Source organism: Sinocyclocheilus anshuiensis, unplaced genomic scaffold, assembly GCF_001515605.1.
Source record: "Sinocyclocheilus anshuiensis isolate Anshui unplaced genomic scaffold, SAMN03320099.WGS_v1.1 scaffold186, whole genome shotgun sequence".
In the NCBI taxonomy this organism is placed as follows: domain Eukaryota; kingdom Metazoa; phylum Chordata; class Actinopteri; order Cypriniformes; family Cyprinidae; genus Sinocyclocheilus; species Sinocyclocheilus anshuiensis.
The window spans coordinates 1,555,742-1,576,064 of record NW_015542355.1 but is presented as its reverse complement, the minus strand read 5'-3'; the positions used below and the strand labels follow the sequence as shown (position 1 = coordinate 1,576,064).

Here is a 20,323-nt window from a genome sequence, read left to right as displayed (position 1 = left end):
GGCGGCGTTATGCAAATCTTCCCACATAGTGAGGTAGACGTGGGAGCGTGTTAGAATGAGCCGTTTTAGGTAGAGTGTTTTTAACTCTTAACTTTTATAAAGAATATCTCTTTGGATTTGAGACTTTAGTCTTTGCAACTTTACGGATCTTCTTTATGCACCAAGAGCTTGTAACACTTCAAAGAGAAAGGAAAAATTGAAATCGCATCATATGACTTTAAATATTTTTCCAGTCTGGAAGAGGTTTATGGTCTTCATTATGTTTGGTTCTTATTAGGGCTGCACAATGTATTGATTATATGAATATAATATGAATATAATATTATTATTATACAATCTTCATTATTTTTTGTGCTTATTAGGGCTACACAATATCGATACAAAGGTAGGTTATTATTTTATATACCTATGAAATTATATTAATATTATATTATTATACAATCTTCATTATGTTTTATGCTTATTAAAGCTACACAATATATCGATACAATATCGGTTATTGACTGGTTAGGTTATTATTTATAATTTTGTATATGTATAAAATTATTTAATTTATATGAATATTGCATTTTATGGTCAGAGAATTTATATCGATGCATCCCTAGATCTTATGATCTTCATATAAATGTAATTTTTTGTATCTTCATAGGAAAAAACTGACCAACGCAACTTTCTTATCCAACTTTTGATTGTTGTTCAGATCTCCCTTTGGTCTTCTGGTATTTGACTGAGAATTACTCATGCTGCAGTTTTCCAGACTAGCCATGATCTTCATTATGAAGTTTCACTCTTTGCATCCGCCTGGCGTGCGACTGGGCCTCGATGAGAGTTAAGGGAATACTGCAGCAGCCTGCCATTTGGTGGGTGGTCGGAGCAGATCATGCATCAGTCCAGGAACTGTTGATAATCTTCCCAGCTACTCCAAATGACCTGCACTAATGTGTACTCTCCACAAGCCTCGGCACATGTGTTCCGCCTGCCTGTTTACATATAATAATTGATACTCCAAACATACATAACCATGTCATCCTCGCGCTGTTTCGTGCTGGTGCATATTCTCTCCATTTGTGAACATCCCATATTTATGTATTAAATTTTGCATTTTACATGCACATTTTCTCACAATCTTTGGTTCTTTCCGGCACACACACTTGTTACTTCTATCTCCTTTTCTGATCGCACATATATGCAACATACCTTTCAGCGTTCCCTCTCTGCACATTGTTCATTCATTCGCCATTGAAATAGAGAACATTCCCCATAACTACAGTGTTTTTAATGCAGTTTCAGGCGTTGGGAGTCATAAATCAACCGAGCTGCTTTTAAACAAACACCTGCCTCCAAACTGTCACAGCTAATGGCAGCACTTGCCGTATAAATCAACCATAGCTGTAACTCCCAATATCATAGAAACGATTACACTGAGCATCTGCCATGCAATGCTGTTTTAATGGTCCAGGCACGGCCGATAGCCCTCGCTGTAACCGTTCTGACATTTCCCGCCTCTCTTTTAAAGTATGTGTTTTGTCTTGAAAAGGTCCAAAAGGAATTTGTGGGTCACTTAACCTGTCGTCTTAGTTTCTTTATGAGCTGGTGTAAGAGAACAAGGTGCATTTTTCTCCCCCCCCAGCTGTTTAATTAAAACCAGAAATGAGGCTGGAGAACAGGAAGGGGGAACACTTTTTACTGTATGTTATAGTTATTTATTATGCTATCTATCTGAACTTTCTCATATATACCATGTAATAAGTGAAACATTTCTATTGCTGGTGCGTGTGCAATGTTTGTTTGCATAATAACGTTTGTAGATGATTTTAAAATGATCAAAGCAGGACTAAACAAACTGTAGTATAAATTACAGTGGCCCTGAAAGTATTTGGACACTTGTGTCACACTTAAATATGTAGGAATGTGTTTGCATTATGTAGCATAGCTCAATAAGTGTTATTTATTGTAAGTCAGCATTAAATGAAAGTTCACCTAATTTGTTTTCTAAATGCATAGTCTAAATCTTATTGTGAACAGTTCATCCAGGCATGTTTCATTTTTTTACACTATAAAAATCTGTCACTATTTCCGTTTCTCTACCACTTTTAAAGAAAGACAGCACAAGCAAATTTTTACAGCAAAACTTGTCACAGAAATATGGTAGGTACAAAATACCTCTCATCAATATAACCACAGTCTCCACTCTTTTTATTGCAAGATTTACTTTTTTTGTAACAAAAGATCCTCAGATGTACTGTTGAATGAAGCTTATTTCCTGTTTGTGAGTATGTGATAAATCAGAAGTGATTGCATTAGGAGTTCGGTTAGTTTGTTGAGTCTGCTTTAGAGAGGTCAATTCTTGGCTGAGCACCCTCACTTTGTCATAGAGCGGTTAAACAGAACATAGAGCTTGTGTGCTAATATGAGGTCATGAAATGATTTTGAGGTGCCGCACACAAAACATACACTCACTCAAAGTATATGTAAATATCCGGTCTCATAAAGGAGCTTTTTGTAATCGTACATGCCCGTCTCGTCTCTCTTTTCCTCTTGTTTAGTTACTTGATATCGCACTCCTTCTTTGTAAAAAAACAAGCACTGAAAAAAAAAAAAGTTGGTGTAGGAGTTATTACTTGGTGTAGAAATTGCTGGTAAGTTACACAATTACAAAGAAAAGGCAAGTAACATTAAATTAAACAAGAAATTTTGAAGTAGAAAAAAATGAAATTTTCTTGACTATTTTCTTGTAAAACATACTCCAGTAATCTTGTTTTTGTGTTCGAATCGTGTTTTATTTGCAACTTGAATAAATCATTTTTTACACTGGAGTGAGGGAGAGAAGATGGAAACTGTCAGAAGGAAAGCGAATGAGAATCTGTGTCGCTGTCATGTTCAATTATCAAAACCCTTTTTTTTTTTTTTGAGTAACGTTCCAGATCATGCTTCAGAAGGAAGTTTCAGCAAATGTGGAAACATGGAGCCTTGTTCTTGCGGTTGCCTTATCTTGTCACAAACATTTACTGGAAAAGTACAGCTACTGGTGACCCCCTGCGTTTGAGGTGGGACAACGATGAAAGCAAAGTTGCTATATAAGTTTAAGGATATTAAAGGTTTTCATCAGATTTATAAGGTTCTGCATGGGACAAATTGTCTCCACAGTGCCCTAAAACCTGTTGGGGAGGGTGAGGGGTGATATAATGTCGACTTCAGTCACACACACGTGTGTGTGTGTATATATATTTTTTTTTATTAAACTATTCAGTTAAAAGTATTAATTATGTATTAAATATTAAATGTCTTAAGATTGTTTATTTATGTTTATTTGTTATGTTTTTATTTATAATTATAAAGCAATTTCTTAACATTATTTAAAATTGTTTAAAAATGTCAAACTTTTTGTTTTATTTTTATTTTAAGCAATTTCTTAAAATGAACAATTATTTACATTTTTATTTTTAAATCAATACTAAGATTTTAAAATGTTTTGATTAACTTTTGAGTAACTTGAAAGATATTTGTAAAAAATCTTAGATTTTTTTCACACTCAATACATTGCTTTTTTATTTATATTGAAACATTTTTAAAAAATGAATTGGAATTTTTTTTTCAAGATTTTAAAATAATGTTTTTAAAACTAGTACAACTTGTAAACAAAGACAGTGTGCTATGATTATTTTATGGGCAGATTATATTATAACATTCAGTTAAATAATTTTTTTGTTCTCTAGTCAATGGTTCTGCCCTGTTCTGAGACGGAGCACCAGCACTATTTTGGGCGAACGAGCAATATGGGTCACTGTAAAACTGATATCCAGCTAAACTCATCCATTTGCGGTGTGCCTTGTTTTGTGTGACATTTTGTGAGGTGTGGGGTGAATGTAAGTGTTATCCTGCCATGTGAGAGTGAGAGTGAACATTTCTCCAGGTCTCACTGTAATCCTTCACATTTCCAATAGTGATAAAAACCACTCTCATTTCCTTTCCATTTCTCTCCCTTTCTGTCCTGTTACCTGAACGCACTTTTTCACATATGTTCGTACACATGCTTACACACACACACATACACGAATACTCTCTTCTTGCCTCCTGTTATAATATATTTGACTGGACATTCCCTTGAGGAATTCCTGGTGCTCTGTGAACCAGAGTCACAGCAGTATGATCTCACACACACCGGAGAGCGCTCATTAATCACTGTTAGGTGACTGTGTGTGCTAGTGATTTTTGGCTGGCTAACTGTGGTTGTTTCTATGGAATGTGGTACGATGTGGCTTGCGAGGATATGATTGGCAACCAAGCAATGTTCGATTCCGGTTCTTGCACAATTTGAGGCAGAATACTGTACTAAAATACTCTTGATGGAGTATCTTGCACTTCTCATTTAGTTGTGACGCAACACAGCAATTAAATCTACAGCATGAAGCATACAGCGCGACCAGTGTAGTCCAATTCTCCTATGAATGAGTCGGTACTTTTTAGTGAATTAAAAATATACAGCACGGAGAGTAAATTCTAATTCCCAAACAACTGACTCAGAGTCGATTCTTTTTAGTGAACCACAGTGCAACAAGTGTAGTCTGACTCACGAATGACTCTCCTGAGCCAATTGTATTTAGTGAATAAAAACCGCATAACCAGTGTAATCTGATTTCCGAAAGAATCACTCTTATGAGCCAGTGTAGTCCCATTACAGAATGAATTAATCTAAATGAGTGTGAAGTAATGAATGAATGAATTAGTCTTATGAATCAAAAACATACAGTACAGCGCAACCAGTGTAATCTGATTTACAAACTTACAGATTACTATTATGAGCCAGTTCGTTTTAGTGAATCAAAACTATACCGTTATAACCAGTGCAGTCCGATTCACAAAAGAATGACTCTAATGAGCTGGTTCTTTACAATGAATCAAAAACATAAATCGTTACCTGTGTAATCCTATTACAGAATGAATGACTCTACTGTAAATGAACTGGTTCTTTTTAGTGATTCAAACAATACAACTGTAACTGTGAGGCCTTTTCAGTAGACCGTATTTAAAATTTTAATAAATATTAATGAAATGTTTTAGCACTTTTTTTAAAATTATTTTTTAGTTTAGGCAAGAAGTTATTGGATTACATTTATGTGTAAACATAATAATTTTTTTTTTTTTAACAAGAACTGTTTTAAATATATTCGTTATTGAAATTATCTCACTGTTTGGCAATGCACTTATATTTAGTTTTTCCAAAAATGTAAGTACTAAACAAATGAAGGAAGTGAGAGAATATTGATTAAAAGTTTAATTTGTTTAGTTCTGTAATTTCAGTTTCACTTTAAGTAAATTTTGTTTAGGCTTGCCATTTTTAATAAATGTTTTTTATAGTGAATGCTACTGTAATTTATGTTTATATTATGTTTATATTTATTTATTTTTCTTTCCTGTTCTGTTCTGAATCCTTAGGGGAACTAAAATACACGTTTATAGTGTTTATAATGTTTGTGTTTTGTTTTGTTTACAGATATTTTACATTATTTCAAAATGTAACAATATTTTTTTATATGTAAATAATGTTATATAATTATATGACAATATTTACGTTATTTACAAAACAGCCTATATTACTGTTTTGTTGCTTCCGATATAAGGTCTTCTACCTCAGCCGCGTATGAGTTTCTATGTCTATTAGGATGTTATCTTGGAAGGCAGCGAGGAAGCTCACTAGGTGTGTGTGAGGAATAAGATGTACCACTGTACCTTGTTCTGCTCTTTTACACTCAAAGTGACATGAATGACATGCTGAAGTGTGTGTGTGTGTGTGTGTGTGTGTGTTGAGTCCGTTGAGGGTTTTAAGTGTGCACCTGCTTCAAGATTATGCCCCCCTGGGTCTTATGGGTCAGACAGTAAGTATGTGAGTGTGTGTGTGTGTGAGAGACAGAATTGTTAAGACAGGAAGTTGAGGGAATTGCTGGGTCTGTCTCCACTCTTCCACGATTAAAAGCACGAGTTCCAGGTGCTACTGACAAAAAGTCCTCACGGATTACAGAGGAACGTCCGGAAGATCGCTCGCACCTCTGGGTTGTAGGTGTCTGCTGCCTGTAGGCTAAAGTGTGTGACCCCAGACCGGTTACAGTCTACGACCTCTCCTACCGAGCCGTTTTGTGAAAATAAAAGATGAATGACTCTACGTCGCACGTTCACAATCGTGTGACTCTTATAACTGCATTCCTCAGGTATGGAGTCTTGAAAACACACATGCGGTGTTTTATCAAGCCTGACAGTGCTGTCAGGAGAGCTTTGTGGTTAAAGTGGTAATGTTTTTGTTGATCACAGGTGGTTAAGCTGGAGGCTTTTCTGTCCTCTTCTTGTTCTGTCTCTCTCTCTCTCGCTGATTCTCTGCCTCCCTGTAAGCTCTTAATAACAGGGCAGCAATGTTGTACTCTGATATTAGGAGGCTGAAGTTATGTCAGGTGTCAGTGGGAGCAGCTTTGAGGAGGGTGCAGAATATTCACGAGTTGTCTTTTTGTCTGTTTGTTGAACCTTTTCCATCCTAAGTTTTCTCAGAGGGACTTTCCAACTGGGTTTTTCAGGCCATGTTCTCCAATAAAACTAATAGGATGTTCGGTTCAGGAGGTCTGCGTGTTTATGAATCGAGTCCATTGCTACAAAACTCAGAGAATGAACTGCTGACACAATTGGATAATTTTGATCTTCCTCATACATTCTGTTTTTGTTCTTTTCCGCAATTTTCTATAAAAATATAATAAAAATATTTTTTGATAAATGTAATACTTTCTAAAAAATGTCAGATTAAAGCTTGAAATTCCCCCTTTGACCGTCACTGAAAAAATAAAATAAAAACTATTAGCATTAAAACCGCAGATATTTTACTGTTTTTTACGCTCTCCACATTTACTCCTTTTTTCCATTTTCCAAGTTTTTCTATTCTGTTCTATTCTATTCTATTCTATTCTATTCTATTCTATTCTATTCGTTAAACCAAAGCCTAAAACCTAAGAATACTTACTGCACTATCAAACTTTAATACTATTTAATACTATTTTGGTGGCTTGCAAACACTTATATTTTCTTATGGAAATGTAAATCTAGTTCTTATTCCTATTTTATTTTATTTTATTTTATTTTGTTTTATTTATTTATTTTTGTTTTATTTATTTTTGTTTGTTTGTTTGTTTTTATTTATTTTATTTTATTTTAATGAATTTAAACCAAAGCCTAAAACCTGAGCGTACTTTAACACTATTCAACTTTAATGCTGTTATTCTGGTCGCTTGCAATTACTTATATTTCATTGTGAATCTAGTTCTTGTTTCTATTAATTTAATTTATTTATTAATGTTATTTTTTGTTATTTTATTTTGTTCTCATTTTTTATTTTATTTTAATGACTTTAAACTGCAGCCTAAACCTAAGATAACTTTAGCACTATTAAACTTTAATACTACTCTTTTGGTGCATTGCAAGCACTTATATTTCTTACTTAGAAGTTGCAAATTTAGTTCTTGTTCATATTTTATTGGCTAATGATCAGTATTTATATAGATGTTTTGCTTCAATATGATGAATGGATCAGCTAAAGATGAGTGTTGTCCACATCACAGACTTCCAGTGATCTCTGGAACGTGTACCCTATTGTATTAGCACTATTTTTAATAATTAAAGCTTTTTCTGAAGTCTTAAGTTCTCAGTAAATGCTTCAATGTGCACCCTTCAGAATTACAATAATAGTCCAGCGTGTTCATCTGTTGTGAATCTTAACTGGTGAGTTCATTATACGTTGCTCTGATGTAGACATTGATATTGTGTGCCGTTCGGCCATTTCTGAATCATGATTACGCTTGTGGTTTAAATGAGAACTGACCGAAAGAAACAAGCCAGAATGATTTTAATGGATAATAGATTGTGTTTCAGACATGCATTTGAGAAGCGTATCAGAACCAGACCTCCAGAGCACCAGGCGGTCTCTTAACATCTGCTGAAATGTCTTACGTCAGAAAGAGCCTGTTGCCTTGCAGAGTTTGTGAAGCGTTTGAGGCATCATCATTGCTCGGTTAACTTCACAGGACATAAATACCCTTAAACACTGAAAGATTCCTGACTCTGAGCATTGGTTTGTAAATCCATTTATTAGTTTCAGGGTTCGGTCTGTTGGTTAGCTGTTTATCCAGATGACCTGCTGTTTTTCGTTGTTTGGTGTGAGGTTGTCCTGTGCAAAGTTATGAACTGATTACGACCTCATAAAAAATGTTCTTCACTTTGTGTTTAATATGGGAACCATGTGTAATGGTTCAGAGGTGAGTGCTGAGACTCTTTCTCATGATGCCTCTTTGCTGCTCTTGTTTGCAGGTTCCCTCTTTACCCCAGAGGAGAGCGTTTCCAGTTTGAATACGGTGTCTATTTGCTCAACAAAAACATCGCCCAGGTAAGAATCTCAGCATGTCCCTCTGTACAAATCAAGATGACTTACAGACTGATTATACAGTGTGTGTGTGAAACAGAAGGGTTGGATGTTGCCCAGTTGAGTCACTGACTTAATATATGGAGTTTTTAAGAAAAATACTACAATATTTTTGCAAAATATGGATTTTTTTTTTCATGCTGTAACTTGCAACAAAAGCACTTCCTGGCATTTTTGTTAACACAGACCAATGATTAGACTGGGGTCTTCAAAGTGGGGTCAGGGAACTTCCAGGAGGCATCAGGTAGCTGCTGCAAAGTCTCTGAAAATTAAGTGAAAAAAATAATAAATTAATGAACAAATAAAATACTAAATGTATGTATTATTGCAATTTTTTAAATATTTTCTAATAATTATCTATCTATCTATCTATCTATCTATCTATCTATCTATCTATCTATCTATCTATCTATCTATCTATCTATCTATCTATCTATCTATCTATCTATCTATCTATCTATCTATCTATCTATCTATCTATCTATCTATCTATCTCCCACCGGCTCTGCCACCAGTGCTGGGCATGACACGCTGAGCTGGACACGCGGGCACGCTTAATCGCAGACTGACACCAGTCAAACTGTTAGAAGGACAAAAAGGAGCGAGTCAAGCATGTAAAAAATCTAAATGAAACAAATGTACTTTCATAAATCATACATGATTGATCAATTGCATGTCATTTTAAAGAAATGCAAATAATTGCAACAAACTGTAACAGCATTTACTGTCAGTTCCTAATAATTATCTATCTATCTATCTATCTATCTATCTATCTATCTATCTATCTATCATATTTTGAAATTTGATTGATTTATTTGATTTATATGAAAGTAGATTTTTCTTCAGTCTTCACAGTGTCGCATGATCTTTCACAATCATTCTAATATGCTAATTTGGTGCTCTAGAAATATTATCAATGCTGAGAACAGTTTAAACAGTCTTTACTGTCACTTTTGATCAATTTAAGGCATCCTTGCTGAATAAAAATAATTTGTTTTAGATTTTGTTTCATTTTACTTTCTGAATGTCTCATTGTTGAAAATCACATTAAAAATAATCTGTGTAGTTTTGTGAAGAAGTATTGGTTATCTCATTATTTGTTTGGTGGTCCTTGCTATTAAAAAGATTGAAAACCCCTGAATTAGACTTCTACAATGAGATTTGGCTCTGTACGTTTCCGCAGTTGAAGTTCTAGAATTGATGGACCTTGTAGAATCACTTGCATTAACGTCATACAAAATGATTTTCATGAGCCATAGCTCAAATCCAATTTCAATTTTAAGCTTTGGTCACAATTATACAGAATTTAATCAGTTTGCCTGGTGACGTGACACGCCTCCATGACTCTGGGAGTGGAATCCAAGCCTCCTGCGCTCCAGCTGTTGCCCCAACTTAACTAGGAGATGAAAAATTCAGAATAGACTGTAAAAAAAGAACCAAGGTGGTCGACCAAATCTGTCCGTCTCTGACCCACGCGAGCGGCACGCACATTGCAAGAACAAAAACGTAGCTGTGCATGGTATGGAGTGATATGTAAGCTTAGCCAACTCTGAGGGAAAAACTTATATATCTGTCATGTTTGATCTATGCCTCCATTTGTAGTCTGACTGCAAGATGCCCTCCGCAGCTTGTTCTTCATACTGCCTGTCGTCCACCATTTCCATTCCATGTCCCCTTAATCAGAACGAATGTAATGCTTTGCACCTTTGCCAGAAATCTTCATTAACCTTGTCAGTGTTTCTCTGTAGGGCAAGTTAATGGAGCTTATCTCGGTATGTTGACCGTGTTCAAGCGATTTTTAAGCTCATTGTTTGTGAAGCCTCTCACCCGGAGTCAAGACGATCCATATGAGCTCAGTGAACTCAACATTTTGAAGCATTTGATTCGGTTGAACTCTACCGATTGGGCTTTTAATGTTAGTTAACATGGCTACATAGCAAAGCAGATGACCTGTAACCCATTTCATGTCTGGGCCTCTGTGTCCGTTCGCACATGTGTTCCAGTTTGGGAGAGGAACTGTCCGGAGAATGCATGACGCGTTGCCCTTGAGTCATGCTACTTGCAATTTCCTCCTCTTTTAGCTTCAACTTTCTATCCCAGCGGCTAGGCCCGCTGTATGTATTCCGCTCCACGTCTTTCCCGATTCGTTCTTCGCTAATCCAAATAGGTCTAAGCTGCTTCGCCGACCCTTCAATATTATAAAATTGACCTTGGCTTTTCCTACCTACACTCTTAAAAATAAAGGTGCTTCAAAAGGTTCTTCAAGCGATGCCATAGAAGAACCATTTTTGGTTCCACAAAGAACCATTCAGTCAAAGGTTCTTTAAAGAACCATCTCTTTCTTACCTTTTTATAATCTGAAGAACCTTCTTTTGCCACAAAGAACCTTTTGTGAAACAGAAAGGTTCTTCAGATGTTAAAGGTTCTTCATGGAACCATTTAGACAAAAAGGTTCTTCTATGGCATCACGAAGCACCTTTATTTTTAAGAGTGTAATATGATTTGCGAATAACTACATAGCAAGCGAAATGCTGTTTGTTATTTTGTTTTTTTGTTCTGTGCCTCCATCGCTGTTTTTTGTTGCCGTCTGTCCCTCTCGACTTCAATGCGTTCCGTTCGTTAGCCGTAGCCGCGGTGGCTCAGTGTGTCCGGCTGCTGAGACTAAGCAGAGATCGGGTTTCACAGCAGTGCTCTTGTTCTGGAATGGAGGAGATTAAACGTCTATCTTTTATTAAATTGTGTGTGTTTGAAAACGATCCAAGCAGGCAGGAGGGAGAGGGAAAGGAGGGGTGTTTTAGTTGCTTTGAAGCAGTGCGCTGACTGGATGTTGTTTTTATTTAGTCCTCCTGTCATGGGAGGAAGGGAGAAGAATGTCAGGTGGCCAGTGTGGTTTCGCCCGGGCACTTTTGTCTGAGATAGATGAGTCGAGAACATAGTGATAAAAACTTTCAAAGGTTTTTTTTTATTTTTTTATTTGTTTTTCTTTGTCGTTTGCACTATTGCAACAAGGGATGAGTCAGAGTGGACAACTAGTTGCTTTTATTTTCATTTTTGCTTTAAAAGGAATGAATTTTTTTGTTTTTAGTGTGTTGACAACGTGCTGTGAGACTGTCAGCACGTTTAAACTTTTTTCAGAAATGTTAGCTCTTTAAATTTGTCCCTTTCAAAGCACTGCTGCTGTAGCCATCAAAGCTGAGCTTTTATAACAAATTAACCACCATCAACAAAAACATACAATATTTTTGGATTTGTTGAATATCCTTTGTACTATTTAAGCATTTTAGAGATGCTGGTTCAATGAAATAAACATATTTTGAGGGCAATTTTTAACGCAAGAATGCATCCTGTACGAACGCATATTAAGGGTCCATTCACACTGCACATGTTTGTTTAAAAACAGGAGATGTGAAAAAATGCAAGGTAAAAAAAGTTTTTACATCAAAAAAAAAATGGAATCAGTTGCAACTCTATATTTACCAATAATATGTCTTAGTAAGATGATATTTTAATGCTTAGTTTTATGATCACAGCTCTGTAATTTTCATTGCGGTAGGCAAGACATGTAATGTAATGCAATGAGGATTGAGAGATGTACAAATAAATGTTCCTCAAAAGCCTGATGTATCAAACTTGCATTGATACTCTAATTATACTTTTTTTTTTCCTAAAAAATGATGTATGGATGGTTAAGTAAGCCTAAGTTGCTTCAGCCCACTAAGTCTTGAAATATTATTAACAATATAAAAGTTATTTCTACGTTTACTTTTTTAAAAAACAGTAAATATTTTACAGCAAAAAGAAACCCGTACATGACCTGAAGGAGGACGTTTCTAGAATTAAAACTAAAACGCTTTTGCCTTGCTAAAAAGTTATAAACTGTCAATCAGATGACAGAAGGTTCTTAAGCAAAGTTTTGATCATGTTTAGAACCAAGAGGCCGTATACATTTGTGAATCAAATATGATAAAGTAGGCTTTATAGGGTTAAACATTGCTGCAATTTTATAACGTGAGACACTGCAAAAGACACAAAGTGCAAGCTCAAACACTTCTGCAAAAATGTGTTCGGTGTGAATGGCTTCTAAGAAATGCATCTTATTGGTGTCTTGTGACCCTAAACCAGCGTTATTATAAAGTGCCTCCTTAGGCCTCGATCAGACAGAATGCGCTTTTCAGGTTTGAAAACACAAGGTCGCACCGCAATGCCTTTATTTGGTTGACTTTTTTTAATTTAGAAAAGAGCAGTGTGCTGCATTTTTTTAATGTTGCTAGGCAACCACCGAATTTGCTGTCCTGTCAGTCTAATCAAGGATTATAGCGCGAGCGCTCTAGAATCTTTGGTTTGCTGTTAAGTAAACTGTCATATTAGCAGAAACCTAAAAAAAATACAGCTCCGGGTAACCCGCGACAGCCACCACAAGCTTCTCCATCATTGCAGTCTCGTCTCAGACGTTCCAAGCCGCTGTAAACTTCCGTCACCACAACGGAAAGCCCGCCCCTCCATTCGTTCGATTGGACGTGAATGATGTTGGGCGCTTTTCTTCTCAGAGATGATTTTTTTTTTCAACTTCAGGCACTCAGAGCGCTCCTACAAAAACACGAAGCACAGCAGGCGGCTAAAACACGAGGCGCCCGGGGCACATAAACAGCACACAAAACACTAACAGCCAATAGAAACCAATTTAAAAAAGGCACCGCTCACTGCAAAAAACACATTCTGTCTGATCTGGGCCTTAGACTAGTTGTTCCCACAACCCACAGACAAGCCAACTGTAAAATTATTCTTAAATCACAACCTTACGTGACTTATTTGAATGTTGTTGGGAAGATAATGATGAAAGGTAGTTTCTGTGTGCGTAAGAGATTTGGTTTTTGTCTGTGCTTGTTGCATTATAGAGCATGTTTGCCAGTAAGGTCTTCAAACTGAGGTGAAAGCTGTAATTTTTAGGTAGTCGGGCCTGGCTAGTGTACTTCCTTTGGCTTGGACTACAGCTCAAGGAGGACAAGTTAAACATACAACAAAGAAAACAGAAAAGAAAAACAAAAGACATTTTCACTTAATCTTTTCCATTCATGTTCAATAACGAGTGTATTTAATTCATTAGGCCGCTGCTGAGACTTCCTTCAACTGTCACAACAACATCTGGAATGCTGTGAATTTGGCTTTTAATAGTCATTATGTTTTAAATTTTGTTCTTGTTGTCAGCAGAACAAACACTCATGTGCTGCTGTTGTTTAATATCTTTCATATGGATCATTCAGAATGTTGGTTTGGAGATTTGGACACAATCTTTAGGGTCAAAGTGTGTTTCAAAAATAGTTTCCAAGCTTTCAAAACAGAAGAACTCAAGTATTTAACATGTATATGTGTGAATTTGTGTTGTCTAAATGGTTCATCTTCCCCTAGAGGGCAGAAGTACTGAAGTGACCAGAGCTCAGTGAGTCAGTTGAATGTCCTGAAGCAGAGCAGCACTCCGAGGCCAGATTTGACGCCACATAAACAGAATGGTGAAAGAAATATTACAGTTAGCACTCAGTTGCCAAGCTAGCGAGCTATCTTATTTGGCAAGGAGTTCAGCAGGAAGGGCAGCACTGGGAATTAAACCCAGAGTGTGTTGAAGATTATTGGGGAATTCGGAGTGGGAATGATGGTGTAGCATTGTGTTTTGTTCTCTGGAAAGCCAGAAAACCTGGCAGTTTCAGCACTGCTGGATGACCAGATCTAAATCTCTTTTTAATGCTAATACGCAATTTGATAAGGAGACATTGGTTGCACTTTGGGCTTGGTGAGGTACTGAAAGTCAGCCTGCGATTCCAACTAAAACGCATAATAAAATTAAAACCAATAAAAAAAATAAAAAATAAAAAAATTGTTATTTGTAATAAAATAAATGTTAAATGAAATAAAATATAAAAAACTTCTTTTATTTCAGCTAGTTGCTGAGGCAAAATTTCTGATTTTAATTTACTAAAATAACTAAAACTAAAACTGAAATAAAAATTAATAAAAACTATATTAAAAAACAAAAACTACTAAATATGACAAAGACACACAACCAAATTACTTAAACTTTAAATTAAAATGAAAACAGAAAATATACGAATAAAAATGATTCAAAATATTAATAAAAACTATAATGGTATCTCAATTATATTAAAATAACAGTGGTTTACACGTGAGAAACCAAATGATGATGAATGATGATATATATTTTTCAGTTTATAATTTTTTTGTAATTTTTCAGTTAGTTTTATCTAAAACTAAAATTAATGTGTAGCCATTTTTATTTATTTATTCATTTGTGTATTTTATTTTAGTTTTGTTTTTCCTAGTTATGTTAGTTTTTATTTTTATTTCAGTTAACAAAATATTTTTATGTAGCTTTTTTTCCATTCATGATGATAATACTGGTTAAACACTTTTCTTTTTTTTCTCTTTACTAATGATGTTAATGTGATATCTAGATCAGTGTTTCCCAACCTTTCTTTAGTCACGGCACCCTTTGGAAATTTTAACAAATTTGTGGCACCCTACAAAATTAATTTTGTCACAATATTTGAATTTCTAACTTCGATATGATACTTTGAAAAGTATAGATATTCGGTACAGCAGGGAAGAACTGCAGAATATACTGTCATACAGATATTAGCAGATCAATGAATGAGAGGGCAGCGTTACCAGAGTTGCCCATATACCACACCTTGTTACAGCACAGTAGGGCTATTGCAAACAGAAACAATACTGTACTACATCGATGTTTCCTGTCAGCTTGATTTTTGAGTGGACTTTGCTGTTCCGATGAGCATGAACGGTATATGAGTGGAGCACTCACATGGGCCGTGAGCGACTGAGCGGAGCACACACACGCAGGATATAGAGCGGGATAATACGCAGAGTGTCACACCACGTGAAAGTGAATCCTGAGCGGTGAACTAATTTTCGGCAGCCGGAATTTCAGTGCATCTCTAATTATTGGCGACATCAGAAATTGATATTATATATTAGCTGCTTTTTTGAACATTTTAGCAATTTAAAAATATTAAAAAAGGATTTTTTACACGGCACCCCTGCTCTCGACAGACGGCACCCCGGTTGGGAAACACTGATCTAGTTAACCAAAAGATTGATGTTCTTGGTTATAAAACATTACCTGGCGATGAAACACTTCACAGCCAGTCACACATAACTGACGTGTTAAAAAATAGTTTTGTTTTAATGAAATGATTGATAGGTGAGTAGGCGGCCCTACTCTATTGTCCAGGAGGGTTAATGTCACATTTTTTTGTTTTTTGTTTTTGTGGGCCAAAAAATCTGTACGATCAGTAATTTCACATGAGGATGAAAGATTTACTAGCATAGATGGCTCCTCTGTGAGCTGTGCTTCTAAAATCGCTACACTGACAGTACACTCTAGACACTGTTGACACTTAGTTTGCTAATGTGACATTTAGTGCTTGTGCCACAAATATTCACATGCGTTTTCAAACCTCCCATGTACACCTTTATGTCTACAATATGTTTTGTTCCCTAAAGACATTCAGGTGCACACGAACTCTAGCTATAAAGAGGTGAGAGATTCTTGGTTGCCATTAGTGTCATGACTGTTATCTAACATGAATTTTCTGAGATGGAAACCATATGAACTGTAGTGGATAGAGGAAATATGCATGCCACCACTCGCGTTTTCATTCGCTATATCACATGTAGTAAAAGGCCACTGGTTCCTGTATGAGAAGTTAACTACTACTATTACATACCTGACTTCCTGTGTGAACATTTTTTCTTAATGCGAGCGTTAGCAAGTCCACAACGGCACTTTGTGAACGAAATCGCTTCAGCGTGATTAATCACTCAGGTTAAGTGGCTTTATTTGTGTATATTAAGCAGGAATTTCCATATGTCACATTCAGCAGTTACCTCCATCAGACTGTGTACTTAACCTCAGAGTGTGAGCCGGGAATGACTCTCTGTTAGATGTGGTGGTATTTTCTCATACATATTCGTCTATGAGTGATTTACTCACTTCTTGTTTTTTTCCACCCCCACTAACCTACATTTTAATTTCTTTTTTGTATGTCCTTCATTCACATTTCTTCCCTTTTCTTTTTTCTTTTCCAGCTCTTAACCCAGTGTTGTCCTGTTTGAATGCAAATTTCCCATGACTGCACTTTTATCTTGCTTGATGTACTTTGCTCTGTAAAAGAAAGATCAACACAGCGTTGAATGGGATTGCTATCATGGTTCGCTCACCTCAAGATGATCCCCAACACTGAGAGAAACAGAGTTAAAAAAATCACAGTTTCCACAAACATATTAAGCAGCACAGCTGTTTTCAATTGTGATAGTAATAAGAAATCTTTCTAATCACTAAATCGGCATATTATAATGAGTTCTGAAGGATGGTGTAATGCTGGAAGTTCAGCTTTCCACTACAGAAATAAATCACTTTTTATAATTTATTAAAAAAGAAAACTATTATTTTAAATGTTAATAATATTTCACAATATTACTGTTTTTACTGAATTTTAGATCAAATAAATGCAAAATGCAAAATGTTTATAACTTTCAGAATAAATAATGAAATATATGTACAGACAATGTTAGTAGACAATTTAAATAAGCTAATAGAGTATGAAAAGGGTTTTTATTTTTTAATGGTCCACAGAGCCAAAAGTGGTCATAGCTGAAGAAACACCCACCTAAATCCTAACTCAGTTTTCCATTGAAGGCAGCCTATTGAGTCAAAAAGGCTGACTGGTCATATTTACTTATTTACTCTCCCTCCTTTTAATTAAGATCAGACGAGTAAATAAAAGTGGGAGTTGACGAGTGCGAGAGAGAACTCCCAAGAGAACAGCATATTTAGCTCAAACTATTCCCAGGCTATCCCAGAATCCATCCTCCCTGTCCGGCAGACCTGCCTGAGGTGAGTGAGTCAGCCCAGCGCGGTGAGCTGGACCCTCCAGAAAAAGCCGCTGTATTGCATACGCGTCCCTTGCACAATAAGAGCCCTTCTCCTGTCGGCCCTCCATAAAAAGCCTCATCTTCACAAACCAGGCTCAGTGAGTCCATCCAAACCAGCATTACGCTGTGTTTGTTTGCGTAGCCGTGAACCCTGGTCCCCCTAGTTTCACCGCCAAACCAACATCACTGGGGACAAGAGAAGACCTGGAACTGATCAGCTCTTTAACCAGCTCTCCATCTCTCCCAAGTCAGACGGCATCCGCTTTCCATTTCAAGGAAGTTTGCTTTGGTGAACTGCATAAAGAATCTTGTTTTCTGTGAAAGTTCACTCACTGTACTGGTAATTTTCATTTTCCTATAGAGGAAATCGAAATGCAATTGTAGCAAACATATGTTGGTTATTACTGTACTAAGAGCTACTCTGTATGCGAAGCAGGCAGTTATGTAATCGTCAGAAATGTGGTTTATATTTTAATACATTTAGGTGCCATTTTAGGTTTATGCATTGTGTCCCAGCTATTAAAAATATCACTTTTTAACCCGATTTATTTGTCACATCTCAACCGCAGAATTGTTTTTGGCAACGCATAAACGGGCTGCTCTAGCAAGAGGACCACCCTATGCTCTCAGAGGTATGGGAACTAAGCCTGCGGACCCGAATACAGAATTGATTTATGAATGAGGGAGGGAAAAACGGATTAACGGACTACTGGACTCAACTAGTTTAGATGAAGAGATTACATCTCCTTACATCCTGCACCTGACGTGTGGAATTTCTGAGAAAAAGACTGATTATTTGGTTTGTCTCAAAAGCTTTATGTAATAGCGCTCAGTGTAATTGCATTGCAGCGCGGGTGCACATTTTTGCTGTTATCTTAGGAGCAATTGTTTTCCATAAGTCATCAGGCTTAATAAGCTGAGTTTCCTTAAGGCCTGGGAAGTGTGTTACACCTCATCCATTAGGACTGTACATGCCCACCCAGTCAGTAATAAAGCATTCACCAGTTATTCTAAGATAACAGATGGCTGCTGTATTTCAAACCAGACTGAAATTACTGATATTAATGCAGCCAGTGATGAATGAATCTGGCACTGGTAAAGACCTAGCTAAATTCTTTCTTTCTTTCTTTCTTTCTTTGTTTCTTTCTTTCTTTCACTGTTAATGCAAAGGTTATTTTGTTTTGTAGAAAGGAGAAAAATGCTCAAGTTTTGAATAATAGTCAATGACTACAGGTGCATCTCAAAGGAGAAGAACTGTACTGTTGCCCAGTGGTCCAAAGTCCTCTTTTCAGATGAGAGCAAGTTTTGTATTTGTTTTTGTAGTTGCTTGAAGTCCGGTGTTAAGTTTCCACAGTCTGTGATGATTTGGGGTGCAATGTCATCTGCTGGTGTTGGTCCATTGTGTTTTTTGAAAACCAACGTCACTGCACCCGTTTACCAAGAAATTTTGGAGCACTTCATGCTTCCTTCTGCTGACCAGCTTTTTGAAGATGCTGATTTCATTTTCCAGCAGGATTTGGCACCTGCCCACACTGCCAAAAGCACCAAAAGTTGGTTAAATGACCATGGTGTTGGTGTGCTTGACTGGTCAGCTAACTCACCAGACCTGAACCCCATAGAGAATCTATGGGGTATTGTCAAAATGAGAAACAGAAACAAGAGACCAAAAAATGCAGATGAGCTGAAGGCCACTGTCAAAGAAACCTGGGCTTCCATACCACCTCAGTAGTGCCACAAACTGATCACCTCCATGCCACGCCGAATTGAGGCAGTAATTAAAGCAAAAGGAGCCCCTACCAAGTATTGAGTACATGTACAGTAAATGAACATACTTTCCAGAAGGCCAACAATTCACTAAAAATGTTTTTTTTATTGGTCTTATGAAGTATTCTAATTTGTTGAGATAGTGAATTGGTGGGTTTTTGTTAAATGTGAGCCAAAATCATCACAATTAAAAGAACCAAAGACTTAAACTACTTCAGTCTGTGTGCATTGAATTTATTTAATACACGAGTTTCACAATTTGAGTTGAATTCCTGAAACTTTTCCACGACATTCTAATTTATTGAGATGCACCTGTAGTTAAAAATTTGAGATGAGCTCTGATACTGTGCCCAGTATTTCTGCAGGTTTTTAATTTTATTTTTAATTGTTTTTTTTTGTTTTTTTGGCTATGTGATGTCACCGGAGGAAGCCCTGTGCTCTTGTCCAGAGTCTGTTGGCGAGGGGTTTGCTCCTCTTAACTGTGATGTTCTGTGCAGGGACGCATGATTCAGATGTCCTCAGAGATTCTTAACTTTCTCCTTTCTCATAGCTTTATATATGATCCCAGTTTCTCCTGGCTGATCTCTTCACAGAACAGCTCATTTTACTAGACTTCACTCTTAAATATAACCCTCTCATACAACACATCTATGGAGGTTTTCCCTATTGGGAAGGGTTTCATAAGTTCATGTTTGTCTTTTTTGTTTTATAGGATTTGAGTTTAATCCACTTCAGAAGCATCGTGCCACTTCATATTTTTGAGCCAAGTGGATTTTATTTCAGTAAAAACTATCTCTAGTCTACTTAGATTCAGATAAAGTAGTTAAAGGACTGCCACTAATGCACCATCAAAAATAGGTGGATGATACCCAGGTCATACATGATGTATGCATGTCGCAGCCAACTTCTACATCAATGTTTTAGTTATTTAAAGTCACTGGGCACCATTGCTAGAGCCATTACAAAGTGGGCCCTTGACTCTTAATTTAAACCTGGCAATTGGTCTGGTTCTAAACTGTTACAGCACATGCAGTTGTGGTTGTTCGTCTGTCTGGTAACATTGTGTTTTAGCACATTCTCCTCCCTTACTTTTACAACTCCCACTAGCTTTAGCTTTGTGTGGTCTTGCTTCCCCTCATAGCT

At 36.5% G+C, this 20,323-nt stretch overlaps 1 protein-coding gene across 1 annotated transcript in view; it reads left to right on the top strand.

Annotated features, from left to right (window-relative positions):
* LOC107691651 (UV radiation resistance-associated gene protein-like) overlaps window positions 1-20,323 on the top strand; it is a 110,510-nt gene that overhangs the window by 55,038 nt on the left and 35,149 nt on the right. Inside the window, exon 13 of the mRNA XM_016490385.1 lies at window positions 8,341-8,416. Within this exon, the coding sequence (XP_016345871.1) occupies window positions 8,341-8,416 (76 nt within the window). The remainder of the gene's footprint in view (window positions 1-8,340; window positions 8,417-20,323) is intronic.